The sequence below is a fragment of the Esox lucius genome, chromosome 20, assembly GCF_011004845.1.
Source record: "Esox lucius isolate fEsoLuc1 chromosome 20, fEsoLuc1.pri, whole genome shotgun sequence".
In the NCBI taxonomy this organism is placed as follows: domain Eukaryota; kingdom Metazoa; phylum Chordata; class Actinopteri; order Esociformes; family Esocidae; genus Esox; species Esox lucius.
Window position 1 is genome coordinate 39748109 of NC_047588.1, and position 14943 is coordinate 39763051.

The 14943-nt window shown below is 37.4% G+C and overlaps 2 protein-coding genes across 2 annotated transcripts; both read right to left on the minus strand.

Annotated features, from left to right (window-relative positions):
* Nucleotides 1–622: 622 nt before the first annotated feature.
* Nucleotides 623–1561, minus strand: LOC109614765 (trace amine-associated receptor 5-like). The gene has a single exon (XM_020040863.3). It carries the CDS (start codon nucleotides 1559–1561, stop codon nucleotides 623–625), a length of 939 nt encoding a protein of 312 aa, XP_019896422.3.
* An 11380-nt stretch (nucleotides 1562–12941) lies between these two features.
* LOC117593492 (trace amine-associated receptor 13c-like) lies at nucleotides 12942–13901 on the minus strand. The gene has a single exon (XM_034288886.1). It carries the CDS (start codon nucleotides 13899–13901, stop codon nucleotides 12942–12944), a length of 960 nt encoding a protein of 319 aa, XP_034144777.1.
* Between the last annotated feature and the right edge of the window lie 1042 nt (nucleotides 13902–14943).

Here is a 14943-nt window from a genome sequence, read left to right on the forward strand (position 1 = left end):
TCCACAGTGTCAACCCTCAGTATCACCAGAAGAAGATTAACGTTTTGGATTGGCCCAGCCAGCGCCCAGACCTGAATCCAATTGAACATCTGCGATCTGAAGAGGGCTGTGCACAGGAGATGTCCTCACAATCTGACAGATTTGGAGCGCTTTTGCAAACAAGAGTGGGCAAATATTTCCATGTCAAGATGTGCCATGCTAACAGACTTCTCCCCAAAAAGACTGAGTGCTGTAATACAATCAAAAGGTGCTTCAACAAAGTATAATTTTAAGGGTGTGCATACTTATGCAATCAGGTTATTGTAAGGTTTTTTCATTTTTCCCACTTGATGATTTCAATTTGTTTTTCAATTGAATTGTTCACATTATAGGTCACATTAAAAGTAGAAAACGTTCTGACATGATTTACCTTTGTCTCATTCTTTCACAAGAACCTGCCATTTTAACAGGTGTGTGTAGACTTTTTATATCCACTGTATGTATGATTACAATAGATAACTGAGATGTATGATGTGATTTCAGAGTATTGTTTACAAGAATGAAGCCATTCCAACCTCAAAAAACACGACTTGTTTTGTCTATATGAAACCTATGTTTGTTAAATAAAATAATAACATAGATACTACACATGCCTTATGTTCAGAGTTAAAATACGTTTAGCTGTCACATTGAACCATGGATAAAAAAAAGCATAAATTATTGGATTAATGAAGGAATTAAAAAGTGGCAGGAAAAATAGGAAAATGGATGATGAGTTGCCACTAGAAAGATAAAATAAAAACTGGGTGAAATTTATTGGAAGCCAACAAATGAGATAGTTAAAAACCACAATGCCTAGAGTTTTTGCTGCTTTTCTTTCTGACTTATTTGCTTGCGCAGTCTCTTTAGAATATACCTGTCTGGCCTGTGATCTGGCCACCACAAATATTTTCAAATAAAGTGTTATAATAATAGAGCATGGGAAAACCATTGAAATTAAAATGTCAAGCATATTAATCCAGATATCTCCTTTAACAAAATAACATTCTTCAAAACATCTACTGGGTACATGTACATTTACTGTTAGTTTTATATAGAAAGCATCATATATGATACAACAACACCAGTTAATGTATATACAACGTAAGGTTTTTGAAGCTGTTATTTTCAGATGATACAATAATGGATTACACACAGCAACATAACGGTCAATAGAAATCAAGACCAAATTGCCAAGAGATGAAGAACTAAGTAAAAAAGTGGCGTAGAGAAGCAACCCACAGTAATATTCCCCAAGAACCCAGCATGGTTCCAGTATTGCTACAGTCATTGCTGGTATCACAATGAGTCCTACCAGGAGATCTGACACAGCCAGAGAGAGGATGAGCAGGTTGGTTGGAGTGTGGAGCTGCTTCAAGTGAGAGATAGAGATGATCACCAGTAGATTCAAGAACACTGTAACGACTGAAATCAGTGAGAAGAAGACATATACTGTTATATAAATAGATGTTGGTAGTGAATCCGTTCTGGAAGAAGAGTTTCCATCTTGAAAACAGTATTGGTCATCTTCATGTTCCTCCATTTGTAGTAAAGGGTGAAATACTGAGGTCCTCCTGCTTGGTCCTGTGTGTGACCCTGTCAGGTCAGCCTTCTGACAAACTCTGAGCTCTGCCGCTGTTTTTATAACTGACTAATCGACAGACACTCCCCTGCACAGAGTCTCTCTGCACTCCACCCAACCCCCCACCCCCCCCCCACACACACACACATACATAGATATGAACACTCACACACTTTTTATATGCACAGAGAACACACACAGTACAACAGAACAAAAATGGATGAACAGTATTATAATCAAATAAAAAGTGATGTAATATATGACTGTATTGGATGTCGCTGTACCCACAAACCATGTCGTGAATATCAACAAACAGAGAAAATATACATCTGAGAATATTAGACTGTAGTTGGAGTAATTTCATGTATCATATTTTGAGTGCCCTAATTGAGTAATATAATATGTGTGATGATCACCTCCCTGTGTAGGGCATCACTATCAATCAAATGAGTATACGGTATATACTGTATAATACAATCACTCACTGTTTAATTGGCCTGTGAACATCCTCCCCTTTACTTCGTGAATGTTTGCTGAAGACAAACCCTCCACTGAAAAGGCATTTTTTTTGTTATATTTCGGTTGACATAAATCTACAAACTAGACTTCATGATGAGAAAGCAACAGCATTCAGACACTTAAGCTGCACTAGGTAGGGTTTAAAAAAAATAAAATAATAATAATATTGTCCAGGTAGGTTACTTTCTAAATGTTATTTGTTACAGTTACAAGTTACCTGTCCACAACTGTATTCATGTAATGTAATTACTCAGATTCAGTAACATAATCTGAATAGCTTTTTTTGAATTACATTTAGATTACTTTCTTACTTAGAGTCATTAGAAAACAAATAGGAATAGCCTATAAACATATTTTGCGAAATCAATCAATGTTAAAGTTTGTGTAGCTGTCCAGTGCATTTTATGGGTAAAAACTGATGTAGCATTTTACCTTATGGTTTTTGTGCAGCCCCTTTAGAAAGGGTTTCTAAACAATTGCTTTCTACTTCAATATGATTGGGCTACATCTCTACATTACACACTAAAGGTCTGTCAGATATTCAGTCGTTCCAATTAATCCAATGACCCTTGATCTTCCAGAATCTTTCTTTTTATCTGAACAAAACCCAACATCGAAGGATGTGGTAGCATTTTGTGTAAATTTTTTATTCATTTTTTTAATTGCTTCAAAACGGTGAAAAATAAATGGCAATTTATCAAAAGGGGTATTGACATTGTTCTATATAAAAATCAAGATATCCGTAGCTTTTTGCGCGTACATTAATCTACAGTAGTCTGATATTTCGCTCCACAACCACAAACATTGTCAAAACATTGCAGAAACCCCAGGCATGCGAATGCATGTTTGTAATCGTGAACATCTGCACACAAATATGTTTTAACCGTGCAAACGTAACCTGTGATTATTAGGGCCACCAGCGATGGATTTTCAAAACGCAAATAAAATAAATAAATTGTGATTTTACACCATCACTTTTAGCTTAAAGTGGTTGCATCAAATGCATATCATTATCCTTCGGTAGAGTGCTTTCCAACACACCTTTTCTCCTTAAATATCATGATTTATTCTGTATGTTTTATCTTGAAGGCAGCTCCATAGTACAGCTATCAAAAGAAATATTTGCCTAACCTGTTAGTCAAGGGGCAAAAAAAGTAAATTTGCGCCTAAAATTATGTACCCAAATCTAAATGCTTGTAGCTCATGACCTGAATGTAGTAGAAACAAATGTCATGTTCCATTTGAAAACACTGTTGTTTGTAGGAATTATAAATTAATGCAGGAAAGTATAACACAATATATTTCTATATAAAAAAAAACCCTCATCATGTTCGAATTGCAGTGGGGATAGCCAAACATGGATTAGGAACCTGGAGGCATGTTCCACTTGATCCACTAGATGTCAGCAGGGTCTGGGTAAAGTTTCAGGCCATTTGATGAAAAATTCAGCGATCTACTTATTCATTTGTAAAGCAAGGCCAAATTGTCCTTTACAGATTGGCCACTTTGTGTCAAATTGGACACTTTGGACACATTTTCATACCTGTACAAAACATACAATATTGCAAAGGTAATTTAAAATAAAGGTTACACACTCCCAGGAATGTTATACAGGTGTAAAATTTGCTTCCCTTCATAAAGGTACTAACAGGAAGCGCGACAAAAAGGCGGATCCAATGCCTCCTTACACATAGATTAACTATTTACAATAAGGGCCAAGTTAGCAGCCAAAACTGATCTAACATCATATGTGCAAACACCACAGTCAACACACAAAGTGTAAGCAATACTACAGTGCATATCAAAAGTCTACGCACCCCTGTTAAAATCCCAGGTTCTTGTAATGTAAAAGAATGAGACAAAGATAAATCATGTCAGAACATTTTCCACCTTTAATGTGACCTATAACGTGAACAATTCAATTGAAAAACAAACTGAAATCTTTGAGGGGGAAAAATAAAAAATAAAAAACGCACACTAACCTGGTTGCATAAGTGTGCACACCCTTAAACTAATACTTTGTTGAAGCACCTTTTTATTTTATTACAGCACTCAGTCTTTTGGGGTAGGAGTCTATTAGCATGGCACATCTTGAAGTGGCAATATTTGCCCAGTCTCCTTTGCAAAAGCACTCCAAATCTGTCAGAATGCGAGGACATCTCTTGTGCTCAGATCACCCCACAGATGTTCAATTGGATTCAGGTCTGGGCTTTGGTTGGGCCATTCCAAAATGTTAATCTTCTTCTGGTGAAGACATGTTTTTGTGGATTTGGATGTGTGCTTTGGGTCTTTGTCGTGCTGAAAGGTGAACTTCCTCTTCACCTTCAGCTTTCTAACGGACGCCTGAAGGTTTTGTGCCAGAATTGCCTGGTATTTGGAACTGTTCATAATTCCCTCCACTCTGACATAGGCCCCAGTTTCAGCTGAAGAAAAACAGCCCCAACGCTTGATGCTGCCACCACCATGCTTCACTGTGGGTATGGTGTTCTTTGGGTGATGTGCAGCGTTGTTTTTGCACTAAACATACCTTTTGGAATTATGGCCAAAAAGTTCAACCATGGTTTCATCAGACCATAACACATTTTCCCATGTGCTTTTGGGAGACTTGATGTTTGTTTTAGCAAACCTCAGCCGGGCTTAGATGTTTTTCTTTGTAGGAAAAGGCTTATGTCTTTCATATGAATGCCAGCCCATTTATATGAAAAATACGGGAGATTGTTGTCACATGTAGCACACAGTACTTGACAGAAATTCCTGCAGTTCCTTTAATGTTGCTGTTGGCCTCTTGGAAGCTTCCCTGACCAGTTTTCTTTCTCATCTTTTCATACATTTTGGAGGGACGTCCAGTTCTTGATAATGTCTCTGTTGTGCCATATTTTCTCCACTTGATGATGACTGTGTTCACTGTGTTCCATGGTATATCTAATGCTTTGGAAATAATTTTGTACCCTTCTCCTGACTGATATCTTTCAACAATGAGATCCCTCTGATGCTTTGGAAACTCTCTGCGGACCATGACCTTTGCTCTGAGATGCAACTAAGAAAATGCCAGGAAAATCCTACTACTACTACTAGAACAGCTGAACTTTATTTGTGATTAATCAGAGTCACTTTAAATGATGGCAGGTGTGTAAGGACATCTATTTAACATGAGTATGAATGTGATTGGTTAATTCTGAACACAGCCACATCCCCAGTTATGAGAGGGTGTGCACACTTATGCAACCAGGTTACTGTAAGGTTTATATTTTTCATTTTTCCCACTTGAAGATTTCAGTTTGTTTTTCAATTGAATTATTCACATTTTAGGTCACAAACATAAGTGGAAAAGTTCTGACATGATTTATCTTTGTCTCATTCTTTTACATCACAAAAACCTGGTATTTTAACAGGGGTGTGTAGACTTTTTATATCCACTGTATTTAGACACCATTAACATTTACAAAATGTACTATTTAGATTTAGATTGTCGTAATGATTCCAAGTCCCACAGCCGTGTCTTTCTGTACTTGTTTCATTGATAAGCAAATATTTGGCAGGAGTAGATAGGAAAAGAGTAGAAGGGAATATGAATTTTGAATATCATGAATAGTTTTGCTCAGAGTTGATCAAGTTGGATTTCATTCTACAACGCTGTGAAGAACATTTTAAAAACTGATTTTATCAAGCAAAAAAATGCTTGGCTATATCTCTGGGACCATCAAGATAATAAATCAGTAGAAGACGGATCATTGTAAGTAAAAAATCTACCGTCAGACCCGAAACTAGCAACACAGTTTTTTCCAAAAGTATCTGTAATCTGATTACAATATTTTAGTTGTTAACGTAATAGATTACCGTTACCATTCTTTTGTAATCCGTTACTTGTAATTCATTACTCCCCAACTCTGGTCTTGTCCCCTATATTCATGCTGTGTAAGCCAATTTTTTAGTAACATAGACAATTCAGTGCCAGTTGAATGCCAATTTACAATCTTTCCTGACAATTATGTTCCAACAATCCAATTCCAGCCAATCACCTTCTGCAAGGCAGCCCTTTCAGCCAATTGCTTTCTGCAAGGCAGGCTTCCCTCCTTGGCTTATTTTGTGAATGAGCTTTTGACCTGGATGATATACAGCACTGGACAAAATGAAGAGAACACTGCTATTTTTTCTTAAATCAGCATCTCTACATGTATGGTAGCCATTCTATTCCAGTGTCTGTTAAATTCCAACACAGGCACACCTCATTTTACTTAATGAGGTACTGATTATGTGATTACATGAAACCAAACCTAATTTTATGAGGAAAAGTATAAAAACCACTGCTGTGTTCATCACTATCCTCTTGCAAAAACTGTGCAAGTAGTACATCAAAGGATTGAGTGAGGAAAATAAGGGTTTTGTAGATGTAGTGATTGTATGAGTTAGTGAACTGTTGTAAGCTGTTGTAACCAATGTAGATGTATTGATTATATAAGTTAGTGAATTGTTATAAGCTGTTGTAACCAATGAAACAAAATATTAAATGTTTGTAATATGAGCTGAAACTGAAGGAGCAAGTAGGAGAATAGGAAACCCTGTTTAAGCAGTTGCCAGGGAGAGAAAGATTTAGTATGTCTGTTTTGTGAGAAACAGGACACAGGTTAGAGACACACACACACATAGTCTGACAGGCCAGACAGATACCAGGAGGAGACAAGAAGATGTTTGCGTTTATCCGTATAAGGAATAGAATTGGAACTGGACCAATAGCATACTTGTTCTGTGAATTTAACGACTCTATCTTTTGGGCGTAGTAGAAGTATAAAATGATCTGTTGAATGTTGATCCTTAGACATCGTGCGGCGACACGTGTCTCCAGAAGCTTCTGTAATAAATGGACATATAATACGGTAATTGCCCTGACTCCCGGTGTTTTATTCTCCTTTCCAACAAACCAACTCGGGGAAGTGTTAGACTTCAACAGTTTCTACAAGCCAAAGTTTCTCGCACCCCCTGTGAAAGTTGTTGGAGGATCGTTGTTGATCTGGGGATGCTTCAGCAAAGCTAGAATCTGGCAGATTTGTCTTTGTGAAGGATGCATGAATCAAGCCAAGTGCAAGGTTATCCTGGAAGAACTCATGCTTCCTTCTGCTCTGACAATGTTCCCCAACTCTGAGAATTGTTTTTTCCAGCAGGACAATGCTCCATGCTACAGAGGCAGGTCAATGAGCCAACCCAATATCCAGACCTGAAAACCTGAAAACCATTGAAAAGTTCTGGAATTTGATCAAGAGGAAAATGGATGGTCATGAGCCATCAAACAAAGCTGAGCTACTTCACCTTTTTGTGCCAGGAGTGGCATAAAGTCACCCAACAGCAATGTGACAGATTGGTGGAGATCACGCCAAGACACATGAAAGCTGTGATCAAAATTCAGGTTTATTCCACCAAATATTGATTTCTGAACTTTTCCTAAGTAAAAATATTAGTACTTTGTTATTGAAAAATGAATAAGAATTCATTTTCTTTGCATAATTTGAGGTCTGAAAACAATGCATCTTTTATTTGTTATTTTGATATTTTCTAAAAATACTCTATTTAATAACAATATTGTTATGTGAAACTTGGGAGTAATGTTGTCAGAGTTCTAGTAGTTTAGGAGTCCTCCTAGTGATAAGATAAGATGTGAATGCATACCCAAGTTTTCTTCCCAGTATTCTTTTGTCTCATTGCCAAAAAGCATAACGTTTTTGACTGGCCATCGCCAAGGAAGATGCACTCTTTCTGGGGATGGTTCACACCATGCAGGCTAATTAGGCTAATCTGCAGGCATTCTAATGTCTGCCTTATCATTTAAAAGACTCATAATATACAGATGGGTGACACATCTGCGTTTAAAACCATGGGACAGACATTAAATTCAGTCAGAAAGTGTGGTTGTAAGCGCACAATGACATTGATGCTCGTGAATTACTGTAATAAGGACAAAACGAAGTTCAGATAAATGTCTTTACATCCAACTCATCTGGGTCTAGCCCCAATGTCTTTACATCCAACTCATCTGGGTCTAGCCCCAGTGTCTTTACATCAAACTCATCTGGGTCTAGCCCCAGTGACTTTACATCCAACTCATCTGGGTCTAGCCCCAGTGTCTTTACATCCAACTCATCTGGGTCTAGCCCTAGTTTCTTTACATCCAACTCATCTGGGTCTAGCCCCAGTGTCTTTACATCTAACTCATCTGGGTCTAGCCCCAGTGTCTTTACATCCAACTAATCTGGGTCTAGCCCCAGTGTCTTTACATCCAACTCATCTGGGTCCAGCCCCAGTGTCTTTACATCCAATTCATCTGGGTCTAGCCCCAGTGTCTTTACATCCAACTCATCTGGGTCTAGCCCCAGTGTCTTTACATCCAACTCATCTGGGTCTAGCCCCAGTGTCTTTACATCCAACTCATCTGGGTCTAGCCCCAGTGTCTTAACATCTAACTCATCTGGGTCTAGCCCCTGTGTCTTTACATCCAACTCATCTGAGTCTAGCCCCAGTGTCTTTACATCCAACTCATCTGAAGAAGTAATAAATCTTTGGACAACTTACCCTTATTGTAAATTAAGGTTAGTGACCCTTAAATATAATGTTGAGCAACATTGTGTATTAAGATTTTGGTTTGCTTACCTTGTCAATGAAATGCTAAAAGCTGTGTTTGGTAGACAAATCATTCAAACGTTAACATGTTTAGAATATGTTTATACAGTAAACAAAAAATATAAATGCAAGATTGCAGAAATAAAGGTTTTTGTGTGTATGGAAAAATTCTGGAATCTTTCATGTAAGCTCAAGGAACATGGGCCAAAATGTTATATGTTGTGTTTATATTTTTGTTTATTCAGTACATTCCAACAGTTAGACTTGATCTTGGAATAAATGGTTTGAGAAATCCATTTGAGAAATCTATGTTCTAATATTGGACAATCATATTCTCAAACTGTACATTATAGACCTGGTAATCATTCAGTATTACACTGAAAATTGCTACTTTAAAACAGCTGAAGCCATTGTTCCCCAATTTAACTTGTTCTGAGCAAGAATTACATCAACAACACCATATAACAAACTATATCAAACTTGTGTTTTTCAGGATCAGGATTGAAAAAAAATAGTAAATATAAACATGGTAATATCCAAGTTAAAATACCTTTTGCTGTCAATTTGAACCATGGATAAAGAAAAGCATAAATTATTGGATTTATTAAGGAATTTACGAGTGGCATAAAACATATGAAAGCAGATAATAAATTACCACTGGCAACATTCCCCCCAAAACATGCTAGGTTAAATTGGAATCCAACAAACTAGGTAGTTAAAAACAATAATAGCGAGAGTTTTGGCAGCTTTTCTCTCAGGCATATTTGCCTGTACAGATTTAAAACCAGACACAGTGGCAGCCCCTTTAGAAATGATCTTTCTGGCCTGTGATCTGGCCACCATAATTATTTTCAAATAAAGTGTTATAATAATAGAACATGGGATACCCATTGTAATTACAAGGCCTACAACACTAATCAAGGTATCTCCCTTCACCAAATAACATTATTGAAAACACCTACAGACTACCTTCAAATGTACAATGAAACTTACAGTAGCTACTATTACACAACAACACCATGTAATGGACATACAACAATAACTTCTTGTCATTGTTTTTGTTGTGTGGTACATTAATGGATAACACACAGCTACATAACGGTCGATAGATATCAAGACCAAATGAGCAACGGATATAGAAGTACATAAACAAGTTATGTATATTAGCAACGCACAGTAATAATCCCCAAGAACCCAGATCTTGCATGGAACCCCAGACCAAGGGAGATTGACCGTCATCTTGAACTTCTTCCATTTTCTAATAATTTCGCCAACAGTTGTTGCCTTCTCACCAAGCTGCTTGCCTATTGTCCTGTAGCCCATCCCAGCCTTGTGCGGGTCTACAATTTTATCCCTGATGTCCTTACACAGCTCTCTGGTCTTGGCCATTGTGGAGAGGTTGGAGTTTGATTGAGTGTGTGGACAGGTGTCTTTTATACAGGTAAAGAGTTCAAACAGGTGCAGTTAATACAGGTAATGAGTGGAGAACAGGATGGATTCTTAAAGAAGAACTAGCAGGTCTGTGAGAGCCGGAATTCTTACTGGTTGGTAGTTGATCAAATACTTATGTCATGCAATAAAATGCTAATTAATTATTTAAAAAACATACAATGTGATTTTCTGGATTTTTGTCGGCAGTGTATCAAATACTCGTTCTCCCCACTGTATTTTGTTTTTGAGATACATCTGATCAGTACTCTAACAACTCATAACTAAAATATTATTCCAGAAAAAGAGCACAAAAAATACATGAATCAAAAATATTTTTAAAATATCAGCGCAATCAGCTTAGGCTGCCATAAAAGTACCATTGCACCCGGAATATTCCAAAGTAATGTAAAGAATCAGATCATTCAGATTTTTACATATTTTGTTATTATTAATAGACAGTTCAGTTTACCTTCTTCCTTCAGTAAGAGGCAAAGTTTTGGCTACACTGCCAATATTAAAACCCCTAAAGTACCAAGTACAATGTTTTTCTTATGGTATTATATATTTTTTTAATGATGTATTCATTTGCTTTGATGTTTTCATTCGAGTATTTGTTTTTATGTTATTGTTTTCATATATTTTTTCTTTGTAAAGCACATTGAATCGCTTCGATGTATGAATTGTGCTATATAAATAAACTTGCTTGTTTGCTTGCAAGTACAAGCTGAACATTCAAGAGTAGGTTAGTGCCTAATCTGCAGTAAGCACAGAGCACTGCCAAAAGACCAGAAAGGGAACAATGGTGTACCTTTCTCATTGTACCAACCATCAACGGTTGGAATGCAAACTTGTGAGAACTACCAATCAGATCACATGTAGACCCTTACTTACATCTTTTGCAGGAAGTCATCACACCCTTTGGTGTGACAACCATTCCTTTGAAACTGACTGTAGACAAAGGCCAGCCAAACATCCACAGAAAGAGTGTCCAATACATACCGAGTTTTAGCCAAACATCCACAGAAAGACAGTGTCCAGTACATACCGAGTTTTAGCCAAACATCCACAGAAAGACAGTGTCCAATACATATCGAGTTTTAGCCAAACATCCACAGAAAGACAGTGTCTAATACATACCGAGTTTTAGCCAAACATCCACAGAAAGACAGTGTCTAATACATAGCGGGTTTTGCACAGGTGTTGTCATGCTGACTTCTTCCCCGACAGTGGTCAAGTTGAAGAACTACTAGAAGGACAAACCTGGTGTGGATAGACAAATAGTTTTATCACAATGGTGCACAGGTTCATTTCCTTAATTCTACCTTCAATGTGTTTATCATTTTCCAGATGCAATGCTTTGAATAAATAAGCAAAAGAAAGTTCTCTTTTGACTACTATATTGTAAGTTCAACAACGTATTACTGTCTTTCTATGAAGAAACAAAAACCTGTTTAATGTTTACAGTAACAAAACATCTCCACGGTTACCACAGTAACGAACGACAATGAGCTTATTCACCAAACATCACACACACTGGAGGATCTCTCGTTATCCATCCCTAACACATTAGTAAAAAGTTGAGTGTTCAGATGGTTAACATTAACAACGGCATCATGTTAACTTGAAGAATAGTTAGGGAACTGCTTACTAAATTAATAGCAATTGAACAGCAGTCTGGTATTCTTCACCTTCTTCTTTGCTGGCATTCTTTGTGTGATGGACAAAGAATGATACTGGACACAGAAATGCCTGTGATGGGCTTCATTTGATTTAATTGGCTGTGATGGTTTTGGCAGAGCTGGTCCCACCTTTTTGTACAGAGACACAAATATTTTTCTACAGGTTTGCAAATATTTTTTGCAAGTACAGAAATACTTTTTGCAAGGACGAGAGCTTTGTCTCATGGCACTGATTTTACGCTATTGTAAGCAAGGCCTTCCCTTGAAAAGACTTTTGAATGGCAGCATATGTGGCTCCAAAAACTGTATATATTGTTCATCATTAATGGTGCCTTCAAAGATGTGCAAGTCATCCATGCCATGTGCACTAATGTACCCCCCTAACCATCACAGATGCTGGCTTTAGAACTGTGCGCTGACAATATTGGTTTAGCTGTGTTTTATATAATGGGAAGTGATTTTCTAGTACCAATTGAGTAATTTAGCATGATTACTGAAGGATAAGGTATTGGAGTGATGGCTGCTGGAAATGGGGACTGTCTAGATTTGATTAAAAAAAAAAATAATTCAAATAGTGATGCTTCTGTTTTTTACATCATTAATGTCCTAAGTATACTTTGTGATCAGTAGAATTCCACTTGGGTGAATAAAAGTACTAATTTCCTTCCAAAACAGCTAAATCTGTACATAATTCCAAACTGTTGGCCCCCAGTGAATAACTGGTTTATTTTTGGACTTCATAATATATCAGATTTTTCCCATACATTAATACACTTCACTACCCTTGTTGAAGGCATTGTATCCCAAACAGGCCACTAGAGTGGGCTGTTACACAATGTATACGGTAGACATTCATTTAGTCTTCAAAATATATTTTAGAAAAACAATAGACTTGATCAACCTAAAAGGATTTGAATACATATTTCCAAGTAAGTGTACGCCTTCTGCAACTCATTACATCTGGTCAAATAATGATCAACACCTTGTATATCTATGATGACAATGTCAGAGTTCTGGTACAAAACATAAGCTAATAGAACAGCAATACATTATGCAATAACTATATTAAACCTGTTAATCACATATCAGCATAAAGAAATGTCCTACAAATGCCTCAACTTCATAGTTAAAATATGTTTAGCTGTAACTTTGAACCATGGATAGAAGAAAGCATAAATGATTGGATTAATAAAGGAATTAATAAGTGGCAGAAAGCATATGAAAGTTGATAATGAATTGCCACTTGCAAAATAAATATATTTGACAAAGTAAATTGGAATCCAACAAATAAAATAATTAAAAACCACAATACTTAGCGTTTTAGCTGCTTTTCTCTCTGACTTATTCGCCTGTGCAGTTTTGACACCAGGTACAGTGACAGCCTTATTTGAATTGACCTGTCTGGCCTGTGATCTGGCCACCACAAATATCTTCAAATAAAGTGTAATAATTATGGAACATGGAACAATCAATGAAATGAAAAGAGCAAATATATCAATCCAGATATTTCCTTTTACAAAAAAACATTCTTCAAAACATCTACTGGGTACCTGTACATTTACAGTTATTTTTATAACAACAGCATCATATACGATACAAAAACACCAGAAAATGGAAATACAACACACCATTTTTTTTGCTGTTATTTTCAGATGGTACATTAAAGGATCACACACAGCAACATAACGGTCAATAGATATTAAGACTAAATTTCCAAGAGATAAAGACGTACATAAAAAATTGATGTAGAGAAGCAACGGACAGAAATATTCCCCAAATACCCAGCATGACTCCAGTATTGCTACAGTCATTGCTGGTATCACAATGAGTCCCACCAGGAGATCTGACACAGCCAGAGAGAGGATGAGCAGGTTGGTTGGAGTGTGGAGCTGCTTGAAGTGAGAGATCGAGATGATCACCAGTAGGTTCAAAAATACTGTAACCGCTGAAATGAGTGAGAAGAAGATGTACAGTGTTATGTAAAAATATTTTGACAAAGAATATTTAACACAAGAAGAGTTTCCATCTTGAAAACAATATTGAGCATCTTCATTTTCTTCCATTGGTAATAAAGGGTTAAATGCTGAGGTTCTCCTGCTTGGTCCTGTGTGTGACCCTGTCAGGTCAGCCTTCTGGCAAACTCTGAGCTCTGCCTCTTTATTTATCCCATATTGTCACTCCCCTCTTAGGAGTCTCGCTACAAAGAAACATGCACACTTACATGCACACAAACTAGACCTACAAACCACACACATATAACACACACACAAATCAACATACCATACACACGCCACATGCACTTGAGGTCACCCCAATGACTCCTAAGTGTAGTTAAAAAACAAATCATATGTGAAATCATGATGTCGTGTTTAACTGGATTGGTTGGTACTGAAAACACACATTCAGTTCTGCCTCTATTTTTAACCCTGATAGAATTGCAACATTTCCCATTATCTGAGTCTGTACACACAGAACACACAAACATGTGATTATGACTGGTTTGGATGATGCTTTGTCCACCTTGCTTCTCTGTCCTTCTGCCTTTTTGTTAGACCCATAGTCAGGGAGGAGAGGTCATTTTAGATTAAATGCTGAGAATTTTTGTTACGGAAATGTTGGTGATGTTTTGGTCAAACATTGTTATAATGCAGATTGGATGACCATTTTCGAAGATTTCCCTGCACCACATGGATCATCATCCACAAACTCAGGTGACAATTTTCCACATGACACCTTTAGCACATATATTCAAGTTTAACTGTTGCATTTAATAGGGAGATTGTAACAAACACCAGGACCAGAGTGGTGTGGGTCCAATTGCAGGAGTGCAATGGTAGATTTATTTTTCGTCGCACAAGGGAGTAGGCTAACACACAAACGATAAAGCCAGGCAGAGAGTCGGGAACCAGAAGATCAGTCCTAGAGGGCGAAGGCACAGGCAGGGATGAGCAGAGACGTGAAACCGAAATGCAGGCCAGCAGGTCAGGAAGCCGGGAGATCATACAGCGGAGACTACAGTACAGCTGGGAGAGACGGTAAGGATATCCAGGGGCAGGCAGAGGTCGGTGATCCGGGAAGGCAGTCCGTACAAGTAACTACACCGGG

Excerpts from the sequence above, each read along its gene's own strand:
- LOC109614765 (XM_020040863.3), bottom strand. The coding sequence starts at position 1,561 with ATGGAGGAACATGAAGATGACCAATACTGTTTTCAAGATGGAAACTCT.
- LOC117593492 (XM_034288886.1), bottom strand. The coding sequence starts at position 13,901 with ATGGAAGAAAATGAAGATGCTCAATATTGTTTTCAAGATGGAAACTCT.